The sequence below is a fragment of the Leucopleurus acutus genome (genome assembly GCF_964270905.1).
Source record: "Leucopleurus acutus genome assembly, chromosome: 16".
Lineage (NCBI taxonomy): Eukaryota > Metazoa > Chordata > Mammalia > Artiodactyla > Delphinidae > Leucopleurus > Leucopleurus acutus.
In genome coordinates, this window is record NC_139158.1 from 57,051,769 (window position 1) to 57,076,425 (window position 24,657).

General features: G+C 51.4%; 1 protein-coding gene across 1 annotated transcript; it reads left to right on the plus strand.

The window, feature by feature from the left end:
* Window positions 1–823: 823 nt before the first annotated feature.
* ADRA1D (adrenoceptor alpha 1D) lies at window positions 824–19,914 on the plus strand (the record flags this gene model as incomplete). Its single annotated transcript, XM_082856358.1, has 2 exons — window positions 824–1,943; window positions 19,325–19,914. 2 exons carry the CDS (start codon window positions 824–826, stop codon window positions 19,912–19,914), a joined length of 1,710 nt encoding a protein of 569 aa, XP_082712484.1.
* Between the last annotated feature and the right edge of the window lie 4,743 nt (window positions 19,915–24,657).

Below are 24,657 nucleotides of genomic sequence, written 5' to 3' on the forward strand. Positions count from 1 at the left end.
AGCTCTCCACGCCACGGCACTGGACAGAGGTGTTTGAGACCCTCCTTTGTCCAGTCCCCTGAGAGAAGGAAGGAGGTGCAGCAGCTCCATCCGCGGCATGGCGTGGTCCCGTCAGCAGGCTGCAGATCCCAGGCGCTTGCTGCTCTCTGGCGGCCGGAGCCGGGAGTCCGGGGACCCGGGAATCGCACCTTCTACACTCGGCGCGCCCAAGGGCACCAGCAGTGACCGAGACGCTGGGGAAAGGGCGGGAGGGAGGCTTAACTGAGTGGTAAGAGAGAGGAGGCGGGGTAGGGGCGCGGGAGGTGGAAGGGAGCGGACTGCGAGGGGAGAGGACGGGCCTGAGCACCAGCGGCGCGGCGGGGGTGGCTTCCGCGGGGTCGGAGCGCGAGCCAGCGCCACCGCCCTTTGGGACCCCGGAACGCCAGCTCGCCCAGAGCGCAGATTCCCTTCTTCCGGCAACTGTGGCGCTGGGTCCCTCGGTGCCAGCGTCCCCTCTTCATCCCCGGCGCTGCCCTTCCTCCGCTCCGTCCCGGCCCCGCGCCCAGTAGCTAGCTCCTCAGTGGTCGCCGCCCGCACCGCCCGGCCCCGAGCCGCCGCTTTGCCCGCTCGCCTGGGCACGCTGCGAGAGAGGCGCGCGTCGCCAGCTCGGGCTCTTCGGTCCCACTCCGCAGCCGCCCGCTCCGCTCGCGGGCAGCAGTGCTCCACGTCACAGGAACTGAGGCAGGACCCCGACAGGACCAGCGCGGGTCTGGAGCCGGAGCCCCCAGCCCTACCAGTCGCTCGTCCTGCGCCCAGCCCCGGCCCCCGACGGCTGCGCGTTGAGATGACTTTCCGCTATCTCCTGAACGTCAGTTTCGAGGGACCCTGCTCAGACAGCAGCGCCGGGAGCTCCAGCGCAGGCGGTGGCGGGGGTGGCGCGGGCGGCGCGGCCGCCTCCGAGGGCCGGGCGGTGGACGGCGTGCGGGTGACCGCAGGCGGTAGCAGCGGCGGCGGCGTGGTGGGCGCAGGCAACGGCGAGGACAACCGGAGCTCCGCTGGGGAGCCGGGGAGCACTGGCGCCGGCGGCGAGGTGAACGGCACGGCCGCCGTCGGGGGGCTGGTGGTGAGTGCGCAGGGCGTGGGCGTGGGCGTCTTCCTGGCTGCCTTCATCCTCACGGCCGTGGCGGGCAACCTGATGGTCATCCTCTCCGTGGCCTGCAACCGCCACCTGCAGACGGTCACAAACTATTTCATTGTGAACCTGGCCGTGGCCGACCTGCTGCTGAGCACCACAGTGCTCCCCTTCTCGGCCACCATGGAGGTTCTGGGCTTCTGGGCCTTCGGCCGGGCCTTCTGCGACGTGTGGGCCGCCGTGGATGTGCTGTGCTGCACGGCCTCCATCCTCAGCCTCTGCACAATCTCGGTGGACCGGTACGTGGGCGTGCGCCACTCGCTCAAGTACCCAGCAATCATGACCGAGCGCAAGGCGGCCGCCATCCTGGCGCTGCTCTGGGCCGTAGCCCTCGTGGTGTCTGTGGGGCCGCTGCTGGGCTGGAAGGAGCCGGTGCCCCCTGACGAGCGCTTCTGCGGCATCACGGAGGAGGCAGGATACGCTGTTTTCTCCTCCCTGTGCTCTTTCTACCTGCCTATGGCCGTCATTGTGGTCATGTACTGCCGCGTGTATGTGGTAGCGCGAAGCACCACGCGCAGCCTGGAGGCGGGAGTCAAGCGCGAGCGGGGCAAGGCCTCAGAGGTGGTGCTGCGCATCCACTGTCGCGGCGCAAGCACTGGCTCAGACGGAGCCCACGGTGGGATGCGCAGCGCCAAGGGCCACACCTTCCGCAGCTCACTGTCAGTGCGTCTGCTCAAGTTCTCCCGTGAGAAGAAGGCGGCCAAGACGCTGGCCATCGTCGTGGGCGTCTTCGTGCTCTGCTGGTTCCCTTTTTTCTTCGTTCTGCCACTGGGTGAGTGATCCCTCTCCCACCAGCCCCTTCTCTTCCTCCCTGAGCCTGTGACCATCCCTTCCTGGCACCCAGACTTGTACGGCCCTTCCCAGTGGAGGGTGACTCTCCACCTGAACATGGAAGGTTTACTGCCTGGTCTCTTAGACACGTGCGCATGCTGCTTTGTGGGACACAAATAGGTTCTTCATGCTTGCAGGATTTGTTTTATGAGCTTCTAACTTTTCTGGCCTTCCCCCTTCTTCACTGCCATTACAAGCCCTGGGCTTGTTTTACACTCCCCACTCCTCTAAACACAAAAGGTCAGTGGAAATCTGTGCGGGCATCTGCTCCCATAGTATGTGGCAAGCAGTGTATGTGCTTGTCTACATATCTCCCTCCCTCCACCACCAGGGCCTACATTCATTCATGGGCAGCAATCCCTGGCCAGTCTACGTGAACATCAGCAGACACCGGAAGCCACCTGCTTTCTCTGTTTGGAAGCTGGGCCCCCCTGGGAGGCCCTCCCCAGCTGGTATCTGTGAATGCTGTGGGCTCTCATTTCTGAAATCTCCTCTTGGTTGGGGGGGGGGGGTCTGTGTGGGGGTGAGAAAGAAAGGGAAAGGGCATCTTATCAAATGGAAAGTTAATATTGTTCATCGTAGTTTCTTAAATTTACGGAGTCCTAGCACTTCTGCAGAACTTTGTTATTTCTTTCACAGGCTTTCCTGTAGTCCTGGGAGGTGGGCAGCTGTTCTCAGGACCTTCCTCCCATGCCTTGAGGCCCCTCCTGGAAGCCTTGGGGCTCGGTCAGCACAGGGAGAAGAAAGGGAACGGCATCTATGGGGTTGCTTTTGCCCTGAGTCACTTCACCCACAGGTGCAACCAGCCAGCCCAAGCCAGGACCTCCCATGTACCTGTAATCACCCACATTGAACAGATGATAACATTTCGCCATATTTGCCTCAGATCACTTCCTCTCTCTCTTTTCAGATAAACAGAACAGCCACAACTAAGTTCCCTCCTCCTGTCCCTTCCTCATTTTCTCCCTCTCTCTGCAGAGGTAAATCTGGTGTTTATCACTCCCACACACATGTTTATACCCTTACTACAAACACCTGAATCTACAATAATAAATAGCATTGTTTTGTGTGTCCTTTGGACTTATATAAATTGCACCAGCTGTGCACATCCATCTTCCGTTTGCCCTTTTCACCCAATGTTTTGTTGTTGAGATTTATCCATTCTGGTTATTTTAGCAACAGTATAGTATTCTGTTTGAAAGTATGCCATGGTGTGTTGATGCAGTCTCCTGCTGAGTGTTCGGTTTTTCTAATTTTTCGCTGTTATAATCTACACTGCAAAAGGCTACTGTTTTTTGAGGTCAAGATCACGTCTCCCTCTTCCAAAAAGCATCCCTAAATCTCCATGGCCTCTGCCCTTGCTGGCAGACACTGCTCTTCCTCAACCCCTCATCTCTGCTGCTCCTCACACCTCGCGTGGGAACCCTGGGGCTATCTTGCCTCTCCCTTCCTGCCGGTCTGCACTGTGCCCAGCCTCCCATGGCATCTCACCAAGTCTAGAACAAAGCCCAGGGCCACAATGGAGCTGAATTTAGTGGAATCTGGTAATAATGAGCAAGCAGGACAGAGGCCAAGCAGGGAAACAGAATATTCTGATCTGCCATGACGTGGCTTGGAGGGCAGGACAGCAGAGAGAACAGGAGGACAGAGCCTGTGGTACAAGCAGGAGTGGCCTGAGGGTTGTGCAGGAAGAAGGGGGGCCAGGAGCAAACCCCCCCCCCAGGAGCTCTGGGGCCAGGCCTGGGAGGAGGGAGGCATCTTTGGAGGAACAGGGAACATTCTGAGCAGCAACTTTTGGGGTTGAATGTGGAATCCAAGGGGCTGGCATATTTTGGTAGGAGGTGCCAGTGTGTGCTTGGGGGAAGAGGATGTTGGGAACTTAGATAAGGGGACCAAGGATGGATATGGTTGCAGAAGCAGGAGTGTGGGGTACAGTCTCCCAGAAAGAGGATGGATGGGCAAAGAGAAGAGATGGGCTGGGGAAGGAGCCTTGGGGAGTACCCACTTTGAAAGAACCCAGAAGGAGGCAGAGAAGGGGGCAGCCAGGAGAAGGTGGTACCGCCCTCCTTGCAGGCCCTGGTTCCCACACCAGGTGTGAGGAACAGCAAACGTGGGAGGATTGAGAAAAAGCACTGTGTGCCAGCCAGGGCCACAGGCCATGGAAATGAAGGTGCCCAGTAGGGCCACAACCTGGGGTTGTTGAGCAGACCCAGGGTGCCCTTCACCCACATCTCCACACACAAAGCCAAGTGGAAGCAGGAGCCCCAGCCACAGCAGTGATATGGCCAGTGAGCAGCCCAAATAGCCCGGAGGATATCAAAAGCTTTAGGAAGTGGGCCCAGGGTCCCAGTGGTACACGCACAGGGGGCCATGAACAGCCATCTATCACCTGAAATGTTTTAGTCAAGCCAGAGCTGCAGCAGAGGGAGATATAGACAAGGTATGCTGAACTGTGGGGCCATTGGGGCTCAAGTTGCTGGGCAGGAAAGAATGGCACACAAGCACAGGGCACCTAAAATCCTGAGGGTCTCAGAGAGGGACTAGGGGTCATCCCCCACACCTCCGTTTCCCTGTCTGTGACTCGATCTAGGCAGTGACTACATTGGTGAATATATATGTAAAGTCATCAGTCTATACTCTTAAAATGTACACACTTTATAAACTTGACTGTCAGTATCTTATGCCTTAATGAGAGAGAGAGAGGGAGAGAATGCGGGAGGAGGCAGGAGGAGGTTGTGAGCCATCTGAGGAAATGGTGTCTAGGCTGGAAAGCACACTTTGGCAGCCAGGTGTGGAGGGCAGATTCAGCGTTTGCGTCTCAGAGTGCCGGCCAAGTACCGAAGGACCCATCTCCACAGGCTCCCTGAGGTGGTGCAGGGTCCACAGACTCAAGGAGAGAGGCAGGGGGTGCGCTGCAGCAAGTTCTCAGGAATGGCATTACTGTTCCCTGGCCCAAAAGCCTGAAGAAGAGGCTGGCATTACATCTCCTATCTGTGCCTTTGTGGCACCTGGCACATAGTAGATGCTTGGTCAGTGTGTGTATAGGAGGAAGAAGTGGCAGAACCCATGGCCTTTTCACATCCTTCCGTGCCGAGGATCTGGTTGACAAAGCACAGCCCTCTATCTTTACTATTATTATTATTATTATTCCTGTGGTAAGAACATAACATGAGATCTACCCTTTTAACAAACTTTTAAGCATGCAGTATTGTTAACTCTAGGCACAAGGTTGTACAGCAGATCTGTAGAATTTATTCATCTTGCTTAACTAAAACTTTATGCCTATTGATTAGCAACTCCCCATTTCCCCCTCCCCTCAGCCCCTGGCACCCACCATTCCACTCTTGCTTTGAATTTGACTATTTTAGCTACATTCATGGAAGTGGAGTCATGCAGTCCTTCTGTGACTGGCTTATTTCACTTAGTATAACAGCCTCTGTGTAAGCAGAGACCTCCCTTACTCGCAATGCATTGGGGGTGATCCCCATTTATGTGACCTAAAAAAGTTTTTAAACATAACAGCTAACATTTATTGAGTGATTATTATGAACAAGCAGTGAGCTAGGGGTTTTATTTTCCATTTTTAAAAATCATGGATAGTTTCAAACACATAAGTAGACAGAACGGTGTGATGGCCCCAGCTTCAACAATATCAACCCAAGGCTGATCTTCGTTCATTTCAAACCCCGCCCACTTTCCACCACTGCTTATTATTTTGAAGAAAATCCCAGACACCATATCAGTTCATCTGTAAATTCTTCAATGTATATTTCTAGAAGAACTTTTAAAAAATAACCACAATCCATTATAACACAAAAAATAGTTGTTTAATAGTACCAAATATCTTAGTGTTCAAATGTTGCTGATTGCCTCATAAAATTTTAGTTTATTTGTTTGAATCAGGGTCCAAAAAAAAGTACATACATTGCATGCACTTGATTTGTCTCCTCAGTTTCTTTGATTAATAAGATTCCCCTACCCCCACCTTTTCCCTTTCAGCTTGTTTGGTGAAGAAACCAGATTGTTTGTCCCAAAGGAGTTGCCCACAGTTTGGAGTTTGCATCCCTATTAGTGCCATTTAATGTGTCCCCTTGTTCCCTTGTACTTCCTGTAAACTGGCTTGATCAGATTCAAGTTCAGTGTTTGGGACAAGATTTCTTTTCTTTTGTGATGTTAAGATTGATCAGGGGTTCAGATGCAGTCAGCCTGATTCATTCATTATAAAATGTCCCATCAGCTTTTCACCTGCTAGTTTTAGCAGCCATTGACCATGGCCTGGACCCATTATATCACTGGGACTGAAAGTGGTGATATCCAAATTCTGTCATTCCTTCTGCATTTGTAGACTAAAATTCTAAAAAGAATTCACCACTAGCTGTTTGGTCACTTGAAATAGAGTACATAGAGCAAAATCAGGAGAGCTGCTCGATGCTCTCCTTTATCAAAAGAAGAGTCGGGCTTCCCTGGTGGCGCAGTGGTTGAGAGTCCGCCTGCCGATGCAGGGGACATGGGTTCGTGCCCCGGTCCGGGAGGATCCCACATGCCGCGGAGCAGCTATGCCCGTGAGCCATGGCCGCTGAGCCTGCGCGTCCGGAGCCTGTTGCTCTGCAACGGGAGAGGCCACAACAGTGAGAGGCCCGCGTACCGCAAAAAAAAAAAAAAAAAGAAGAGTCAATTTCCTAGCAATCTTTCCAAAGGGGACCAATAGGTTTTTTAGTACCATGTTAAAAGTGATTTTTAAATCTGTCACACATTATAGACATCACTATTTTGGGGTTGGCCAGTGGGTGCCCTTGGCCCTAGGGTCCTTGTTACTTCCTGCCTAGGTCAGAGATCAGAGGTCAAACTGAAGCCAGGGTTAAGGGTCAGTTGACAGACATGCTTTAAGCTTTAAATCTCACCAAATACCTCAGCACCTGCTTACCTCCCCCCAGGCTCAGTTCCAGGCTCGCTTCTGCCCCAGATCCTGGCCATGAGGGCCCTGAGCATTGCCATAGGACATGACCACTTCCTGTGTGGCTTGGTCCTCCCAGACCGCCAGAGCCTTTGAGCCCACTCCTCATGGGAAAGTCTCTGAGTTCCTGAGCCCACCTCTGACCCCACCTGAACCCTGCCCCATCCTGCTTCATGAGCTATATGCCCACCAAAAAGGTCTCCTTGAATGCTAGAAGATTTGCCTGCCCTCCTTTGCAGATGGTGACCCAGCAGAACATTGGCCTGGGCCCCTGAGAGCCAGCATTGGGACCTAGTGGGCAATGCCCCAGCAACTCAGTGCTGGGACTCCTGGACAGAGTGACCACTATCTGGGAACTTCTCTCCTCTGGCGAAAGCACTGATCCGCTCCAACTTATGAGCCATTTGTCAGTGTGGCCTGAGAACTGAAAGGTTCATGTTCAGATCAGGGTCATGTTCAGCCGAGCACAAGGGCCATTTGGCAGGGACTTCAGCCTTGGGCACGCAGAGCTTGGGGTGTGACCACTCCAAGGCCGCAGATCAGGGAATGAGTTAAGAAGTGACAACAAGAGTGGAAAAGAGAGGGAGAGAGGGAAGGTGGAGAGAGAGAAAGGGGAGAAGGGGAGGGAGAAGAGCTGAAGGGGAATGGGTGGGGTCCAGTGTAGGACACTGAACAGGTCTGTGACTCATCTCCCTGCCTTGGGCCCCACCAGGCAGCCGCTGTGGCTCTAGGAACTACCCCTCCCTGCCAATCCGCACAGCTGCAGAAGGATGTCCAGGGCCAGACCAGTAGCTCTAGGCCAGCCCCACAGAGCTCAAGGATCCTGAGGTAAACACAGGGCACAGAAGGACTTCTGATCTATTCTTTGTCTATCTCAAGCCAGAGGACCCACCAGTTACCTCTCACCATGGAAGATTGGCAATGCAAGGAATTCAAGAGATTTAGCTTGGCACAGCTAGCCCCACAATATCCTCAACTCTGTGTCTTTATAATCCATCTGAGACCTGGACCCTATTCAGGTCACCTCTTCCTGACAGCCTTTTATGATTGTCTCTGCTTCAAAATGGCCTTATCTCTTACCATCTCTCCCTCCCCTTCTCTGTTCCAGCAGTCCTAACTTCTTGGTTGTCCTTGAACTTGTGCGGTACCCTGCTGCCTCAGGGCCTTTGCACATGCCCTCTCCTCTGTCTGGAATTCTCTTTCTTCAGGTAGATGCATGACTCACTCCCCCAGAGGGTCTTCAGGTCTCAGCTCAAGTGTGCCTTATGAGAGAGGCCCTTTAAAATATTGCAAAGAGGTCCACTGCTTCCCAGCCTCTCTTGGGGAAGGTGCAATTGAGTTCTAGAGTCAGAAGCACTGAGTGAGCAGCTGAAAGAACTAGGAGAGAGAAAGGGAGTCTAGGACTGGGAATTCCATCTCTGCTAGCCCTGTTGGCAGAGAAAGACCTGAATATGGTACATGGTATTTTTAACCCCTCTATTTCTTTCTGGCTAGAGAAAATGGCTGCTTGTGGATAGAAAAGTCACTGGTGAGGGAGGAGGTGGGAAAGGGGAAAGGCTGGGGTGCAGCCTAATAGTTCATGGTTGGCTGCAAGCTATGAACAAGACTGGCTGTGAATTATGACATTCTGCCAAGAACACGTTCCCTTCTGGTGATGCCAAAAGAGTGCTGTTAATCACACAGTCCCCCCTTGGCTTCAGCGCTGTCACTCCTCAGTGAGGCTTGGCCAGATTGGCCAGTTTCAGCCTTAACCACCATCTCAGCAGCATCTCCTGGGCCTGGACATTGCTCTTACTTAGGAGAGGGGACTGGCCTGTGATAAGGCTGCAGACCTCCGCCGCCAATCTCAGCCTGCCTTAGTTTCCCCAACAGTGTGCAGGCCAGGCTAGCCCAGCCAACATGCCAAAGAGTGGGGTAACCTGCTGACACAGGAGAGGCCCTGCCTCTTCTGACTAGTGGATGTTCAGCATCCCTGGACATTACGTTAGACTCCTGACAAAGGCACCCCAAAACAGGGAATAGGGGAAGGCAGGTGGGAACAAGCTTGACGGATACATGCAAGAAAAGGCCAAGGAGCAGAGAGAAGCAGGCAAGAGTTGTGTTTGCAGTCATCTCCTACCTACATCCTGACCACCTCTCCTCATAGGTAGGTCAATGTGTTCACTCCTGTGCTCCAGCCTGCCTGTTGAGTGGAGAGAAATGGGCATGAACATGCAAATTCATGCCCTGCCTTTCTCAGCAGTGGGCGGAAGAGTTGAAACAGTGACCAAGAGCTAATCCCTGGATTATAGGTTTAGGACCAATCAAGAGAGCTTGAAGACACATCCATGCAAAGAGTGTCCTGGGTCATGTCCCTGTACGTAGAGACTGAGAGAGGAGTTCTTATGCGAGTGATGGATTGAGGGAAGCTCTCAGGAGGTACCTGGGAGGGAGGGAAGCAGGATAAGTCAGAAAAGAGCTAAACCTAGGATGTGGTCTCAAAGTCTGGCCTCAGCCTGATCCCTGGAACAAGAACGACAGCAGAGAATTGTGCCACCTCGAGACAAGGAGTCTGGCCTTTTCCATCCCCGCTGTCTATCACTGGCTGTGGGCTGCCACCTTGGTGGGAAGGTGTCATCTCCCAGTTGAAGCAGCTCCCATTGGTCAAGGGCAATTCTCCATTAGCAGCCAACTATAAGCCATTAGCAGCCAACACTCACAGTAGCTGGGGACCAGGGGCACCTGGGTGGGGCACTAATAGCATCAACTTCAAACCTTAAAGGTGACTTTTGAGCAAAGACTTGAAGAAGGGGAAGGAGATGGCCAAGTGGCTTTCTGGGGCTCCTTCCAGGAGGCTGGGGTCTGTTTCCTGAGATGCAGCGAGCAGGCAACAGCCCAGCCTTTCTGAGTGTTCTGGATGGGCATGTGTGCACAGGAGCCGAATTCAGTGTGGCAGTCCTCACAGGCCACCCTAAAGGCCATAGAGAAGGCCAATGAATGCCACTTGGTGGAGGCAGAATCAAGAAGTGCTCAAAGGCACACACACTCCAGACACCAGTCTCACCTCCGCAGACCCCGGGAGTGGAATTAATCACAGAACTGCTCCTGGAGAGGTGGTTCTATGCCCAAGTCTGAAGAACTGGAGAGACCTGCTATGGAGAAAGGAAGAGGACCATCTTCCAGACCAGGCCAAATGTACGAAAGTCCAGAGGTAGGGATGGGCATGCTGCTTGTGGATCAGCTGCTGGAAGGTATTGAGTCTTTGTGGATCCTGACCCCAGGACCCCTGGAAGACCAGGGGAAGTTTTTTTTCTATCTTTACATGATGTCAAGGAAAGACCAAGCACTTTAGGGCTAGACTGACGCAGGTTCAAATCCTGATGCTGCCACTTGCCCTCCGGAGATAACTAGAATCTCTGCAAAGTGGGATGCTAATGCCATGAGAATTAAATGAGAAGTGCTACATACAGGGCCCAGCAGGCAGCCTGGTAGGTACTGAACACTCAGAAAGCAAGCGTGAGCTCCCATGTCCTTCGTTGTCACTTTAGAGGCTACCTACATCTACGCAAACAGCACTTATTCACTCACTCAACAGATACTTTATGACCCCTGCTCTGGATCAGGCAAGTGTGTTAGAGGCTGGGATGAAAAGAATAATTAATCCCATCCCTGTCCTCAAGAAACCTAGAGTCTAGGAGAGTAGATAGAGCAGTAACAAATTTTATTTGTTAAGATGCAGGCGTGCATAAAAGGGCACCTAACCCAGGCTTGGTGGGGGAGGACACCTGACCTGGGCTGGAGGGATGGGTGGACGGAAGCAGAAAGCACCATGGGAGCAGTTAGAGCCACGCAGGAAGGCAGAAGGAGCCCAGCCTCTGTGGGAAGACATGCTTGTGGCTTCGTATGGCCAATTTGGGAGGGATGTAAGCTGAAGACAGCTTAGGATTCTAAAAAGACTTGAATGCAACACAAGAAAATTTGGGTTTATTCCTCAGAGCCATTAGAAGCCACCAACGTTTTCAGAGGGGAAAGGAGAGAAACCATTTTTTTTTACAATAAGTCTCCAGCAGCTGTGTGCAGAGTAGAGGAGACAAGGGACCACTGGGGGCTGTCACAGCCATGTAAACAAAATGAGATGCCAGAGTCAGCAAAGGCTTCAGGAATGAGGTGAAGGGAGGGACTCCATTAGAGAGAAAACTGAATGTACCAGACATGGTGACATATAGCGTAGAAAAGAGGGACTCATTCAGCAAACTCAGCAAGTGTTGAGCGCCTACTGTGTTCAGTGTGTTCATGAGGTCTTCTGGGCAATGGGAGTGCAGCATCAAGCAAAACAGACACTAGTCCTGCCCCATGGACTCTTACTGCAGGCAGAAAGGTGATGGACAAAATGAAGAATAACTCAAATAGTACAAGAGAAGGTGATAAGGGCCACAGATAGAGCCAGCTGAGGGAGATGGGGAGTATGGGGTGGGGGACACTGCAATTTTTTTTATTGTAGTTGATTTATAATATCGTGTTGTTTTCAGTTGTACAGCAAAGTGATTCAGTTTTTTTTCAGATTATTTTCCTTTATAGATTATTATGAGATACTGAATACAGTCCCATGTGCTATACAGTAAATTATTTTTGCTTATCTATTTTATGTATAGTAGTTTGTGTCTGTTAATCTCACACTCCTAATTTGTCCCTCCCTCCGTCCCTCTCCCCTTTGGTAACTATAAGTTTGTTTTCTATGTCTGTGAGTCTGTTTCTGTTTTGTATATAGATTCATTTGTATTATTTTTTAGATTCCACATGTAAGTCATATAATATTGGTCTTTCTCTGACTTACTTCACTTAGTATGACAATCTCTAGGTCCATCCATGTTGCTGCAAGTGGCAATATTTCATTCTTTTTATGGCTGAGTAACATTCCATTGTTTATATATACCACATCATCTTAAACCAGTCATCTGTTGGTGGGCCCTTGGGTTGTTTCCAGGCACACTGCAATTTTAGATGAGAGGTCAGGGAGCCATGTGGATTTCTGGGGGAAGAAGATTCTGGGGAAAAGCAAATGCAAAGGCCCAAGGAGGGAGTGTGTCTGGCATGTCCAAGAAGCAAAAGGAGGGTAGTATGGCTGGAACAGAGTTGGGGGGGGGGAGTAGGAGAGGATGTCAGGGGGTCAGGGGACCACATGTCGAGCTGTGAGGGGGAATGGCAGCCCTTAGAGGGTTTTGAGCTTGAGGAGTGACATGATCTATTTCTATTGGGTTGGCCAAAAAGTTCCTTCGGTTTTAAAGTAAAAATAAAAGACACATCTTTAGTTTCACCCAGAACTTTATTGAACAACATAGTCACTGTTTTGTTCCACTACCTTCTGAAATTTTTCAGACAACTTCATAATTCCATCTTTCCAAAACTTTTTATCTTTTTGAGCAAAGAACTGTTCCTTTTACAGTCTTCCAGGGAATTGAAATTTTTTTCCATTAAGAGAATTTTGTAAAGACTGAAAAATATGGAAATCCGAAGGTGCAATGTCTGGTGAATATGGTCAATAGATCAGAACTTCCCACCCAAGCTGTAACAGTTTTTGCCTGGTCATCAAAGAAACATGTGGCCTTGCGTTATCCTGATGGAAGATTATGCATTTTCTGTTGACTAATTCCAGATGGTTTTTGTTGAGTGCTGCTTTCAGTTGGTCTAATTGGGAGCAGTACTTGTTGGAATTAATCATTTGGTTTTCCAGAAGGAGCTCATAATAGAGGACTCCCTTCCAATCCCACCATATACACAACATCATCTTCTTTGGATGAAGACTGGCCTTTGGTGTGGTTGGTGGTGGTTCATTTCGCTTGCCCCACCATCTCTTCCATTCCACATTATTGTACAGTATCCACTTTTCATCGCCCATCACAATTTCTTTTAAAAACAGAAACTTTTCATTACGTTTAAGTAGATAATCACATGTGGAAATACAGTCAAGAAGGTTTTTTCGCTTAACTTCTGTGGAACCCAAGCATCCAAGCGATTCACATAACCAAGCTGGTGCAAATGATTTTCAACACTTGATTTGGATATTTTGAGTATGTCAGCTATCTCCCACGTGGTATGATGTTGATGGTTCTCAATTAATGTCTCGATTTGATCCCTGTCAGCTTCAACTGGTCTACCCGACCATGGAGCATCGTCCAGCAAGAAATCTCCAGCATGAAACTTCACAAACCACTTTTGACACGTTCGATCAGTCACAGCACCTTTTCCATACACTGCACAAATCTTTTTTTTTACGTTTCAGTTGCATTTTTACCTTTCTTGAAATAATAAAGCATAATATGCTGTAAATGACGCTTTTCTTCTTCCATCTTCAATATTCAAATAGCTACATAAAAATTCACCAATTTTGATAAGTTTTTTTTTAAATGCACGCTGATATGACAGCTGTCACAATACAATCTAACAAAATTGTTTTGAATGAAGTTAAAGATAACTAAGCGCTACTTGAGCCATCTTATGGAAGAAACTGAACAAAACTTTTGCCCAACCCAATATTTTTAAAGGATCATTCTAGCTGCCAAGTTGAGGGTAGATTTCAGGCTGCAACAGTACATGCAAGAGACAGTCGGGAGGCTGCTGAATTACTCAAGGGGAGAGGGGATTGTGTCTCAGACAAGGTAGGAGGGCGCAGGGAGGAGGGTAGTGGTTGAGTTTCAACCTCATCCCCTTCTGCTGTGCACTCAATCACTCCATTCTATCCACACTAGCCTTGTCATTGTTCTGCAAACATACCAGGGCCACCTCAGGCCCTTTGCACTTGCTGTTTCCTCTACCTGGAATGCTTTTCCCCAAAATGTCCACATGCCTCATTCAGCTCTTTACTCAGACGTCATATTCTCAGCAGTTTACCCAAAATTTATAGCATCACCCCCAGCCACACGCACACACATACATAAACACAACTAGGTATCTTCCTTCCCTGCTTTGTTTTTTATTAGCATGTTTTATTATCTGATACGTTTGCATTTTCCTTGTTTATCATATGTTTTGCTGGTCTTGCCCTATGAAATGTAAGCTTTATGAGGGCAGGATAAGTGGGAGATGCCAGTAGACATCCAAGTGGAAATGTCTGGGAGGCAGTGAGTCTTGGATCTATGAGTCTAGAATTTGGGAGAGCAAACTGAGCTGGAGATAGAACTGTGGGCATTACCAGCCAACAGTCTGTGAGCCTGGCTGAAATTGCCAAGAGAATGCAAAGAGAAGAGATTACAAGACTCTTCTTATAAGGGCACTCCTACACGTAGCAGTGGGGACATGAGGAAGGAGCAAAGGCAATTGACAAGGAGTAGAAAATCCAAGAGAATGGTGCCCCAAAAGCCCCGGGTGAGATGAGAAGTGTCCAGGATGGATGAGAGCTGTATCTGCATGTGGGAGGGCTGGGGTGGAGTGGGGCAGTGGGGCAAAGCAGTGGAGTGAAAAGCAGGTGGGGAAGAGGAGATGGCATGTGTGGATAGAAAGCGTGGAGGGAATGAAGTCATAGCCAGAGAACCAGCAAAGAGGGTGCAGCTGTGACAGAGGCAAGCTCACGAGTGACTGATGGGTCGAGAGCTCTACAACACAAGTAGGGACGTGAACCTTGGGTGAGAGGAGAGACTCCTTTCTTACAAAGGAGGAAGACAGGTGAAGAAGGTTTAAGTGAGTGCCCAACTTCTTTGTCTTGTTTTCTCTGTGAAACAGGAAGTGAGATCAACTGCTTTGGAGAAGGGAAAGGGGCAGACTGCAGAGCCTGTGGAGAGGGGTAAAGGCTCAAAGGAGCTGGTGCAGGAATAGGTGGGGGTGGGGGAGTAGGCTGAGAATGGGTGGCAAGATTGCTTGAAGCCAGGACACAGAGCTGAGGTTGGAGACCCTAAGCGTGTTCAGAGTGTGGGTGAATCTCTCCAGAGTTAGGCTCTGGCTGGATAAATACAACCCAAATCCAGAAGGACATGCACATGGAAGGACTGAGGAAAGAATGGCTGGGGTGCAAGTGAGGAGAAGTCTCAGCTAAGCAGAGATGATAGGAGAAATCCAAGGGGCTGGCAGGTCAAAGTTCAGATGAGAAAAAGAGAGAGGACAGAAAGCTGCAGTCAGCAGTGGAATACAGATTTAAGTGAAGAAATGAACTGCTCAGCCTTATGTTTTAAAAGGACACACACACCCCTAGCTGCTATGTGGAGAACAGGGTACTATGGGGGGCACAGGGGCAGGAACAGAGAGCCCACTTGGAAGGGCACTGTAGGTAGATGATGATAGTAGCTGGGACCAGGGTGGTAATGGGGGATGGTGCAAAGTTGGGGATTCAGGACTAACGGGAGTTGGTGATGGATGAGATGCAGAGTGTGACAGAAGGAGAGGGGTCAGAATGTGTGGAGCACCTATGATGTGCCAAGGATGGTGTGGGGAGCTCTCCATTTAAGGATCAGATAGATGGGAAACTGGTAGTTACCCGCAGTGTTCTTGGCATTGAGAAGTGAATAGATGTGCTAGGGGAGGGGGGAATACAACTAACTCTGCTGGGTCGGGAGGGGATGGTGTGACGAAAGCTCCCAGGAGGAGGTGCCACTGGAGCCAGCACTGCCAGGTGGAGGAAGGAGGAAGGGCAGTCCAGGATGATCCTGTGCAAAAGCACAGAGACAAGACTGGGGAGCCCGCTGTGGCCAGAGGGCAGTGAACAGTCAGTGTGGCAACTTAGCTGATGCACATGAAGACAGAAGAGAAGCGGGAATTGCAAGAGAAAGGAGAACAAGGAGGTGGTGCTGGGCGCCTGGATGGCGGGAGGCCGAGAGAGGAGGGTCCCATGAGCACCTGTTTCCAGTGACAACTGCCAAGATGAGTTAGCACAGCTGTGCTTTATGCCTGCAAGAATGGCTGTGGACAATGTGGGGAGTAGGAGAGGGAGCCAGCTCAGGACAGAGAAGGGGAGTGCCAGGTACTGGGAGACAGAGGCCTTGCCTCAGAGCCCCCATGTACCTATTGAAGCTTTCCTGTAGCTGGGCTTCCGGGGCTGGCAGAGGCTTGTGCTGGGCAGCTGGAGAGGACTGTGAAGGCAAGAGAGGTGAAACCAAGTGGTCGACCTAAGAGGCCATAAGTCAGAGTAGCTGGAGGAGGAGAAAGTTGGGAGTGGCTGAGAAGGGGCTTGTCCACTGATGCCCTGACAGCAGGGCAGTGCTGCAGGGATAATGCCAGTGAGCACCCTCGGGAGTCTCAGGACAGTTACCCACCTCGTCCATGGCAAAGGGGAGGGAAGTGCCCACAAGCCCCTCTCCCCCGACCCAGAGATCCTTAAAAGAGGCTGTGGGCAGAAGAGAGAATGTTGGGGCAGGCAGGCAGCAAAGAGTGAGGCAGGGTGCAAGGAGGCATGGGGGTAGACTGCAGCACTCTGGGCAGAAGTAGGTGTGAGGCTCAGGACTGCCATATGTGAAAGGAACAGAGTAAAAATCTCTTAGGAGCTCCTGCCTGTTAAAGCTGGAGCCCAAGGCACAGACGTCTGTATTTTCCAGGCAAGATGTCTGTGCACAGAGGGCAGACAGCAATGAAACAAAATTGTGGCGACTGCTGTCAGTGCCCCACCCATCCCCCCTGAACATGGGTCACTTTCCGCCCCAGCAGCTGCCTCCATATCTTCGCCTGCAGCATTCTCTGACCAGCAATATCCTCACTGTCCACCCACACAGCAAGCAGGAAGTATGGAAAATTAACACCCTGAGGGAGCAACCCAAACACTGGCTTATGGTAATGGGAGTATAGATACCCCACCTCCCTCACCTTACTGATCCTGTTCTCCAGTCCCCCAGAGCTCCCAGTGAGAGTGACTAACTTGTTAACTCTCCTTTTATTGGCTTCCTTCTCTTCCCTCTTTTTATCACACTTCACTATTGGTGTTTCATTTACCTTCCAAATTAACAACTTGCATTTGAATTCTTGTCTCAGGTCTGCTTCTGGGAGACCCCAAAGTAAGACAGAACCCTCAGCAGGACACAGTAGGAAAAACCTGGGGCTGAAAGGCTGAGTTTGTATCCCAGCTCCTTTGTGTGTAAGGAATTCCCAGCTGGCAGCAGGCTTCTGCATAGGTTGGTTGAGCATGAATTAGAATTTTAATGCTTAAAACAAGGCCCAGGCCACACTACTATATGCCATGTTGCCCACCAATCCGAATCAAAACCACACCAATAACAAAGCCCTTTGGCTGGCTTTTGGCTTACTGCTTAAAGCATAGTCCCCTGATTTGTCATCCTGGGCTAAATATAAAAGAATTCTAGCCTGAGTCAGAAAGTTATTTTCAGCACTCTGTCTTATTTTGCAGCCATTAAGGGATGCTGTTCAGAAGGCTGCCTTCCTGGAGGCTAAGGTCAACACTGGTGGCCCCCACATTCCAGGGACAACTGCCCAATTCTTCTCCCAAGGGAAATTATCTCCTTACATTCTGATTGATGCCCCAGCCTCCCCCAAACCCACCAGGTCTTGGCTACTGTTTCTGGCCACTCTCCAGAGCTGGGAACGGGGTCCCTTCCCAGGGCTGAGGTCTCCTCTCTCAAAAGCCACAGAAGTAGGGAAAGGGGCAGTGAACAGACTCCAGTATTTACTACAAAACTGCGAAGTCTTGTGCCCTGAAATTTATGAATTGTCACAAAATCCCTTCAGAGAAATTGTTGTATGTATCTCACAGAAAAGAAGAGTGAGACTTAGATGGCCAAATAACTTGCTCAAGGCTGCGTGACCAGGGTTTGAAAATGCTGTGCCACGCGATACTGCCTGACACTCCTCTTCCTCCACAGTGTCTCTTAGCATCAGGAATCCCACTGGGTGGGAGGTGGGTGATACGCAAGGGTCCCCAGGTCAAAGAGAGGGGCATGATGCCTCTGCTCCCTCAGTAGGGGACACTGCTCTTATTTGAGGGCAAGGAGAAAAGAAAGCAGGTCTTGCTTTGTCAAGGACTACTACCCCTGGTCTGCTCAGCCTGGCAGACACCTGAAGCTTTTGCCTGGGATGGGACGCTCCTGCCGCCTACCCCCAACCCCTGCTGATGTTGAGGATAGTGAGGGTGACAAAGTGGCCTCTGCTTCCTGGGTGATGTCTTTGCATTTTGTTAGGTGCCTTTGGAGACATGACTCCTTGAGGTCTATGGTGGGGAAGACAGGGGAAAGGTATGCAGGGAGGAGGGTCTTCCTGGCACAGCTCAGACCCCAGTGTCCCCACCTCCTCCTGCCTGGCACTCTGCTCCCTTTCCAAGCCATCCCAGAAGCCTTCCTGACCACTTCCCACTTCCACTGGGACAGCCCCACTATCCTGCATTCTGACAGCTCATGGGCATTGTGTTTATTGAGGCTTAATTCTAGGTTCTATCTCTTGCCTGCTCAAAAATATCCATGGCTCCTAACTACCCACAAAATAAAAGCCACTTCCCAGCATTTAAGGCCCTTCACCATTTGTCTCAAATGAAGTTTTCTGAGCATATCCTACAGGACATTCCCATGCCCCAAACTTGTTATCCTCTTGCCCACCTGTCCCTTCCACTCCTGATACCCTCTGCCCTTCCTCATCCTGCCTGGCTCCTGTCCATCCTGAGACCCTGGAAGCCCCCCGCCCCAATATACTGAGCACCACCATCATCCCACCTGCATGCCCATGATATGTGACCCACATTGCTACCGGGAGAGCAAGGCCTCAGGTGTTTGATGACAGCCCAGCACAGTGCCTGGCTCAGGGCAAGCCTTGGTCAACATTTAATTCAGGAGTTCTTACCCTTTTTATGCTAGGGACTACTTGGGCATCTGGCAAAGTGTATGGAGCCTTTCTCAGAGTTACTCTTTCAAATGCAAAAAATAAAATACAGAGGATTGCAGATGAAATCGACTTCACTTAATTGAAATCTGTGATTTAGTCTCCAATGTGTTTCCATGTGAAGGCTTTAAATAACAAGATCTAGTGGCGTGTTCTAGTGACTGACACTTCCAAATAGTGAGAAGCATAGACAATATTCCAAAATATCTGTAGCAACTGCTAATATTAGGGGGTAAACTGCCAATACTGCACCAGTTTTGAGCTACAAAACAGTGATTTCATATCGTTTTGTCTAATTCTACTCAGGTTTGTTGCTTACACTCGCTGGAAATGCTCAATTTCAGGTAAACGTGAGTAAAGCTGAAGATGACTATTTTTTTCTCATTCAAGTTCATGGACACCCTCGAATTATATCAGGGACTCATTGAGGAGAGATATCTTGAGAGCCACTGGTTGATGAATGGCCAGGGCCCCTGAAAGGGGTGGGGGGAGGGGGAGTAGTGCAGAGAGGGTGGCCCCTTTGCCCCAGGCGCTGCCTGGAACTCCCTCTCCCTGAGCATCTAACCAGCCTGGGTCTCTGCTTCCCACAGGCTCCCTGTTCCCACAGCTGAAGCCCTCAGAGGGCGTCTTCAAGGTTATCTTCTGGCTGGGCTACTTCAACAGTTGCGTGAACCCGCTCATCTACCCTTGCTCCAGCCGGGAGTTCAAGCGGGCCTTCCTCCGCCTCCTGCGCTGCCAATGCCATCGTAGTCGCCAGCACCACCGCCCCCTCTGGAGCATCTACAGTCACCACTGGCAAGCCTCGAATGGCGGCCCGCGCCCTGACTATGCTCCTGGCCCAGGCGCCGCACCCTCCGGGGCCCTGCTGGCCCTCACCACGCCCTCAGCCCCCGGCTCCCCAGGCACACGCAAGGCGCAGGCTCCGGTCGTCGGCCGTCGAAAGCCGCCCTGCGCCTTTCGCAAGTGGAGGCTTCTCGGGCCGTTCCGGAAACCCACCACCCCGCTGCATGCCAAGGTTTCCAGCCTGTCGCAAAAGAAACACGCCAGAGAGGCTGCGTGCGCCCTGCACTTGGAGGTGGAAGCTGTGTGCTTAGGCGTCCGCAGTGAGGCAGCTGAGGGCACTACCTGCCAGGCCTACGAATTGGCAAACTCTAGCCTTCTCCGGGAGACTGATATTTAAGGACCCCTGAGTTAGGCCGAGGAGTGTGCTGGGGGTGGGAGAAGGGTGTGGAGATGGAGGCTGGCTTTGTTCAAGAGGCCGGTGAGAATCAAGGACCCAGAAATCGATCAGGGCGACTGCTCTCCAGAATCCCCGAGGAACTGAGGTGTGGGTGAAGCCCCTGAAGGGCAGAAAGTTATGGGCTCCCCCTCCTGGACACAGATGCCCCCAGCTCCTCCTTTCAAGGGAGAGGCTGAGGGCTCCTTGGGGCCATTTGTTTCCAATCCCTGTTTGAGAAACACTGCCCCATCCATGCCTTGAACCCTGGGTAGATGGCCCCAAGTATGGCCAGGCAGCCCTGTCCCTCCTCTTGGGGAGGAAAGGGCACAGAGGCCCTGCCTGGCTGCCCCCAGTGCCTCCCCTCCGGAAAAAGTCAGTGGGGCCAAAGCTTCTCAATGGACACAATTTATCCTTACTGCAGACTGGAGGAATCCAGTGGCCTGCCATTGCCACCCACAAGCTTTGGTGGCAGATTGGACGACTGTCCTACAAGCCTGTTGTATTAACCTGTGGGCCCACTTTGCCCTACTGAGGCTCCGCCCTGCCCCTCACTTTGTCTCCCCAAAGGCCTTACTGTTTACACTGTATATAGCTCCTTGTGCCTGTGCCCATCACTTCTTGCTGGGCTCTGGAACCATCAAATGGGGAGAACTTTGTCATTTTTAGACATATTTATTGGTCAGAGTACTTCTATTTTGTCCAAACTGTGCAAACTGTTCATCTTCAGCTTACAACCCATAAAGAACTACTTTTTGTTTTTCTAAAATCCTTCAAGTACTAAAGGCCCACAAGAGGATAAATTGGGTCTGTGTTCACCTTTCTAGTTTCAACCTGTCTCTTTAACTGATGGCTGCTGTCCTTTGGGACTTTCAGCATAATCAAAAGATTCGGGCATTTTGTTGGCTTTTAAAACTCACATGATTAGTCTTGGGAACAAACAGTAATTATAAGCACAAAGTTTCGCTTTTTCAGTCTCACCAGATATATCTGTGATGCTCTGAGGGCCTCAGTCTGGAAGGTGGCCATCAGTTAAATGGGTGAAACATTACTTTACATGAAAAAATGTACAAGCCCAAGTAGACAGGTATACATGGTGAGAGAACACCTACTTAGGAACCATGCTTATTGGCTTTGAGTAAAATGTCCAACACTTGTCATGTTCCCAAGAGACTACAGGTAGTTCAGTCTTCAGCTAGATAATATCAACCACATACATCCAACCAGCATGGGAATGATGACTGTAGCCCAATGGACCCTTGGAAGGAGAGCTGGTTAGATAATAGTCTGGGCTGTCTGGAGTGGTGGTGTTCTGAAACTGGAAGAACCAACTGCTGGGGCCAACATGAACCAGTATTTTGAGCCAAAAGCTTCCATCCTGTAGTAGGGAGGTAGTCTGTTTAAAAGGTCACCACAATTTCAGACCCCTCATCCCAATATTACAAGGTAAAAAGACAGCCAGTATCTGGGCTTGGGAGCAGAAATTTCACACTGTGGGTCTACAGCAGGTACTGGACTTTCAGGCCTGGTAACCCCCACAAGGCACAGGAGGGGCAGTTAAAAGCAGGTACTGGGAGCATGTTGCACACCCCAAAGAGGGCCCCATCTTGCAGCACACTGGCTGCCCTAAAGCTGGGGACACTGGGCACAGCCCCCACAGTCTTCTCACAGAGGTGGGGGCCATCCGTCAAAGCAAAGTTCAGCAAGGAGGCAGACCCTAGTGTCAGAGGATTGAACTCTGGGCTCCCCAGCAGGGGTTCAACAGCAGGGGAGGGTCTCTAAGAGGGTTCCCACATGCCAGGGCAGCTGAGCCCACAGGAGGTCGACAGTGAGGACAAGGGAGAAATGTAGGGAGGGAGCCTTCATCAGAAGGATTTTAGGGGGCCTCCCTGTCCTGGATAACAGTGGGTGTAGAGGCAGGTGGGGTCAGCAGCTTGCCCAGTACTTTCTCTAGGCTTGATGATCAATCAGCAAAACATATCTGACCTTTAAGCCTCAGCTCATGTCTCCTGCACACAGGACTCTCTGCACACAGCTGCCTCCTCCTGTGCCCTCCACACCAGGGAAGGAGCTTTCCAGGAGAGCGGGATGGGGCTACAGAGCCCCAGAGAGGCTGTGCCACAGCAGAGGCATCCAGCATCCCAGTTCTAATCATCAGTAAAGCACTGAGCTGCTGACCTTGTTCTCAGGACATGGCAAAGAGTCCTGGAGTGGCCAAGAGGAATGGAGGGAATAGCAACAGCCCTTCTAGAGGAGGTAGCCTCTTGCAAGTGATTCTGGGACATCTGGGAGAAGGTCCTCAGGTACCCCAGCCCAGCCCATACAACTGATTAAAGAGACTGTCCCTGAGGTGCATATAAAAAATGGGGCCCTAGACTGCAGGAGGCCCCTGTGAAATGTCAAGGTGACTGGGAGAGCGGGAAGACTCTCAGTACCCATCAAAATGGGACTAGGAGTTCGTTTACACAATCCTCAAGGGACTGAGTGAAGCCTGAAGGATTCTGTGAGTGGGAAGGAGGATGGTCTTGTGAAATGTGACAGAAACAGAAGCAAGCCTCCAAGGGCACTGGTATTTGCCCAATTTCCCCCCACCACACACACACACACACACACACACACACACACACACACACACACACACACGCAATTCCTTAGAAAGCTGCATTCCCATTTCCCTCCCAAGGCCCCAGCTCCAGTCTACCCTCCCTCTCCAGCTGGGTTCTTGCTACCCATCTTGCTTGCTTCCCACACTCTTTCCAGGACCTCTGTCCCAGCATCCCCCAGGGCTGCTTTTGCAAGTCACCTGGGACCTTTCACTTCCCCAATCTCCTCCCCACCCCCGTCTCTGCCATAGTCCACACTGGTGGCTGCTCCCTGCTTCCTGAAATATTCCTCTCCCAGCCTGAACCACACCCCTGGGATCTTCTGGTCCCCTGACCACATACTCTCTCTCTCTCAATCTCTCTCTCTCTCTCTCTCAGTCTCTCTCTCTCTCTCTCTCTCTCTCTCTCCCCCCCCCTCTTTCTCTCTCCCCCCCCTTTCTCTCTCTCCCCCTCTCTCCCTCCATCCCTCTCCCCACCCCTCTCTCTCTCCCTCCCTCCGTCTCTCTCCCCCGCTTTCTCTCTTTCTCTCTCCCCCTCTCTCTCTCTCCATCCCTCCCTCCCTCTCTCCCTCCCTCTCCCCCCCCCCTCTCTCTCTCTCTCTCTCCCCCCCCTTCCTGTGCAGGTGCCTCTCTATGCCCTTAAGTGTCCCTCAGGGTTTTTTTTTTTTCTTATCTCAACTTGCTACCCAATCTCATCCACTCCAAATCATCTAAATGACCACTTGTACATAAATGGATCCCAAGGGTCTACTCTAGCTCTAAATGTGTGCTCACCCTCCCCTGGATGACCCCAGACACCCCAAATACAAGCCCACCAGCCTCATGCAAAGCCATGTCCTCTACTCCATGCAGGCATGACAAGGCCACTGATGCTGAGGCTTCAGGCTCCCAGAGGCCCTGAGCCTGCCTGCCCTCTCCACTTGCCATTATCTTCCCAAGACCTTCTTCCCAGACCCCCTGTTCAGAATTAAGCCCTGAGTAGCCCTCAGCCTCTCCAGTAGCTCACACCAAGCTCATCCTGGCTTAGAGTCCACTGATAGAATCCATGTCTTCATCCACTATGAGGAAGTGGACTGTCTGACCCTGGGCTGCTCAAGACTAGGTATAAGTGTTCATTAAATACTAGATTGAAGGAGTTGCCCCATTACCCTTGCCTGGGACACTGCCCCAGTGCCAACCTGATAGCTGGCTGACATCACCATCTTTGCAAGACCCTCCCCTCAGCTGGTTCCACCAGTCCTCAAGGGGCTAGAGCCTGTATTCTTCCCCAGCCAGAGAGCCAGCTACACCCTGGACTTCTGCAGAAAGAAGTCCTCCTGCTCCAGGTGCCCTGCAGCCCACCCACCCCTCCCACCTGGAGCCCCACTCTCCCCTGCAGGCCCCTCACCACAATTACCACCACTACAAGCTAGTCCCTTAGTCCCTCCTGCTCCAGGCACTGACAGGTCCTGGGGAAAGGTCTGGGACCTTGGTGACCTGTCAGATCCCTGACTCCTCAGTGCCCTCCTGACCCTGTTTCTATTCCCATCCTGTCATACCCCCAGGAGGTTACATGTTCACTGTCCACTTGGAAAAGAATTTCCTTTTTTTTCTTCTTCTTGTGGTTCAGCGAAGCACAAAACCAGATGCTTGTAAAGGCTAAATCCGTCCCATAGCGTCTCAGCTCAGAATAACTCTCTGGGGAGCCCAGTGGACCCAGGTGGTGCTGGGGGTGGTACCTTTGGGAAGTGGGGCTGCACTCAGCTCTCCTGCAGGTCTGGGCTGGCGTTTCTTCCCTTCCCCCATCCACCCCTTGGTGGAAGCAGGGAAACAAAGGGAGTGCTGAACAAGCCCCTGGCCTACATTCTCAAATTGCTCTTGTCTGGAGAAGAATGAAGCAGGAATTCCAGGATGAATTTGGAACCAAGAAGAAATCCAGGAACTGGGGCCACAACAGGCTGAGCTTTTAGAGCCAGGGGCAGGAGGGAAGGATGCGTTGGAGGAGTACCTCACCCATGACATTTGTGGACATTCCTTCCAGGAGTTCGCCATTCATGTGACTCCATCATGCTGTTTGCATCCACCTTTTTCTGTCCTGCCAGAAACCATAGGAGTCTCAGCTCTCA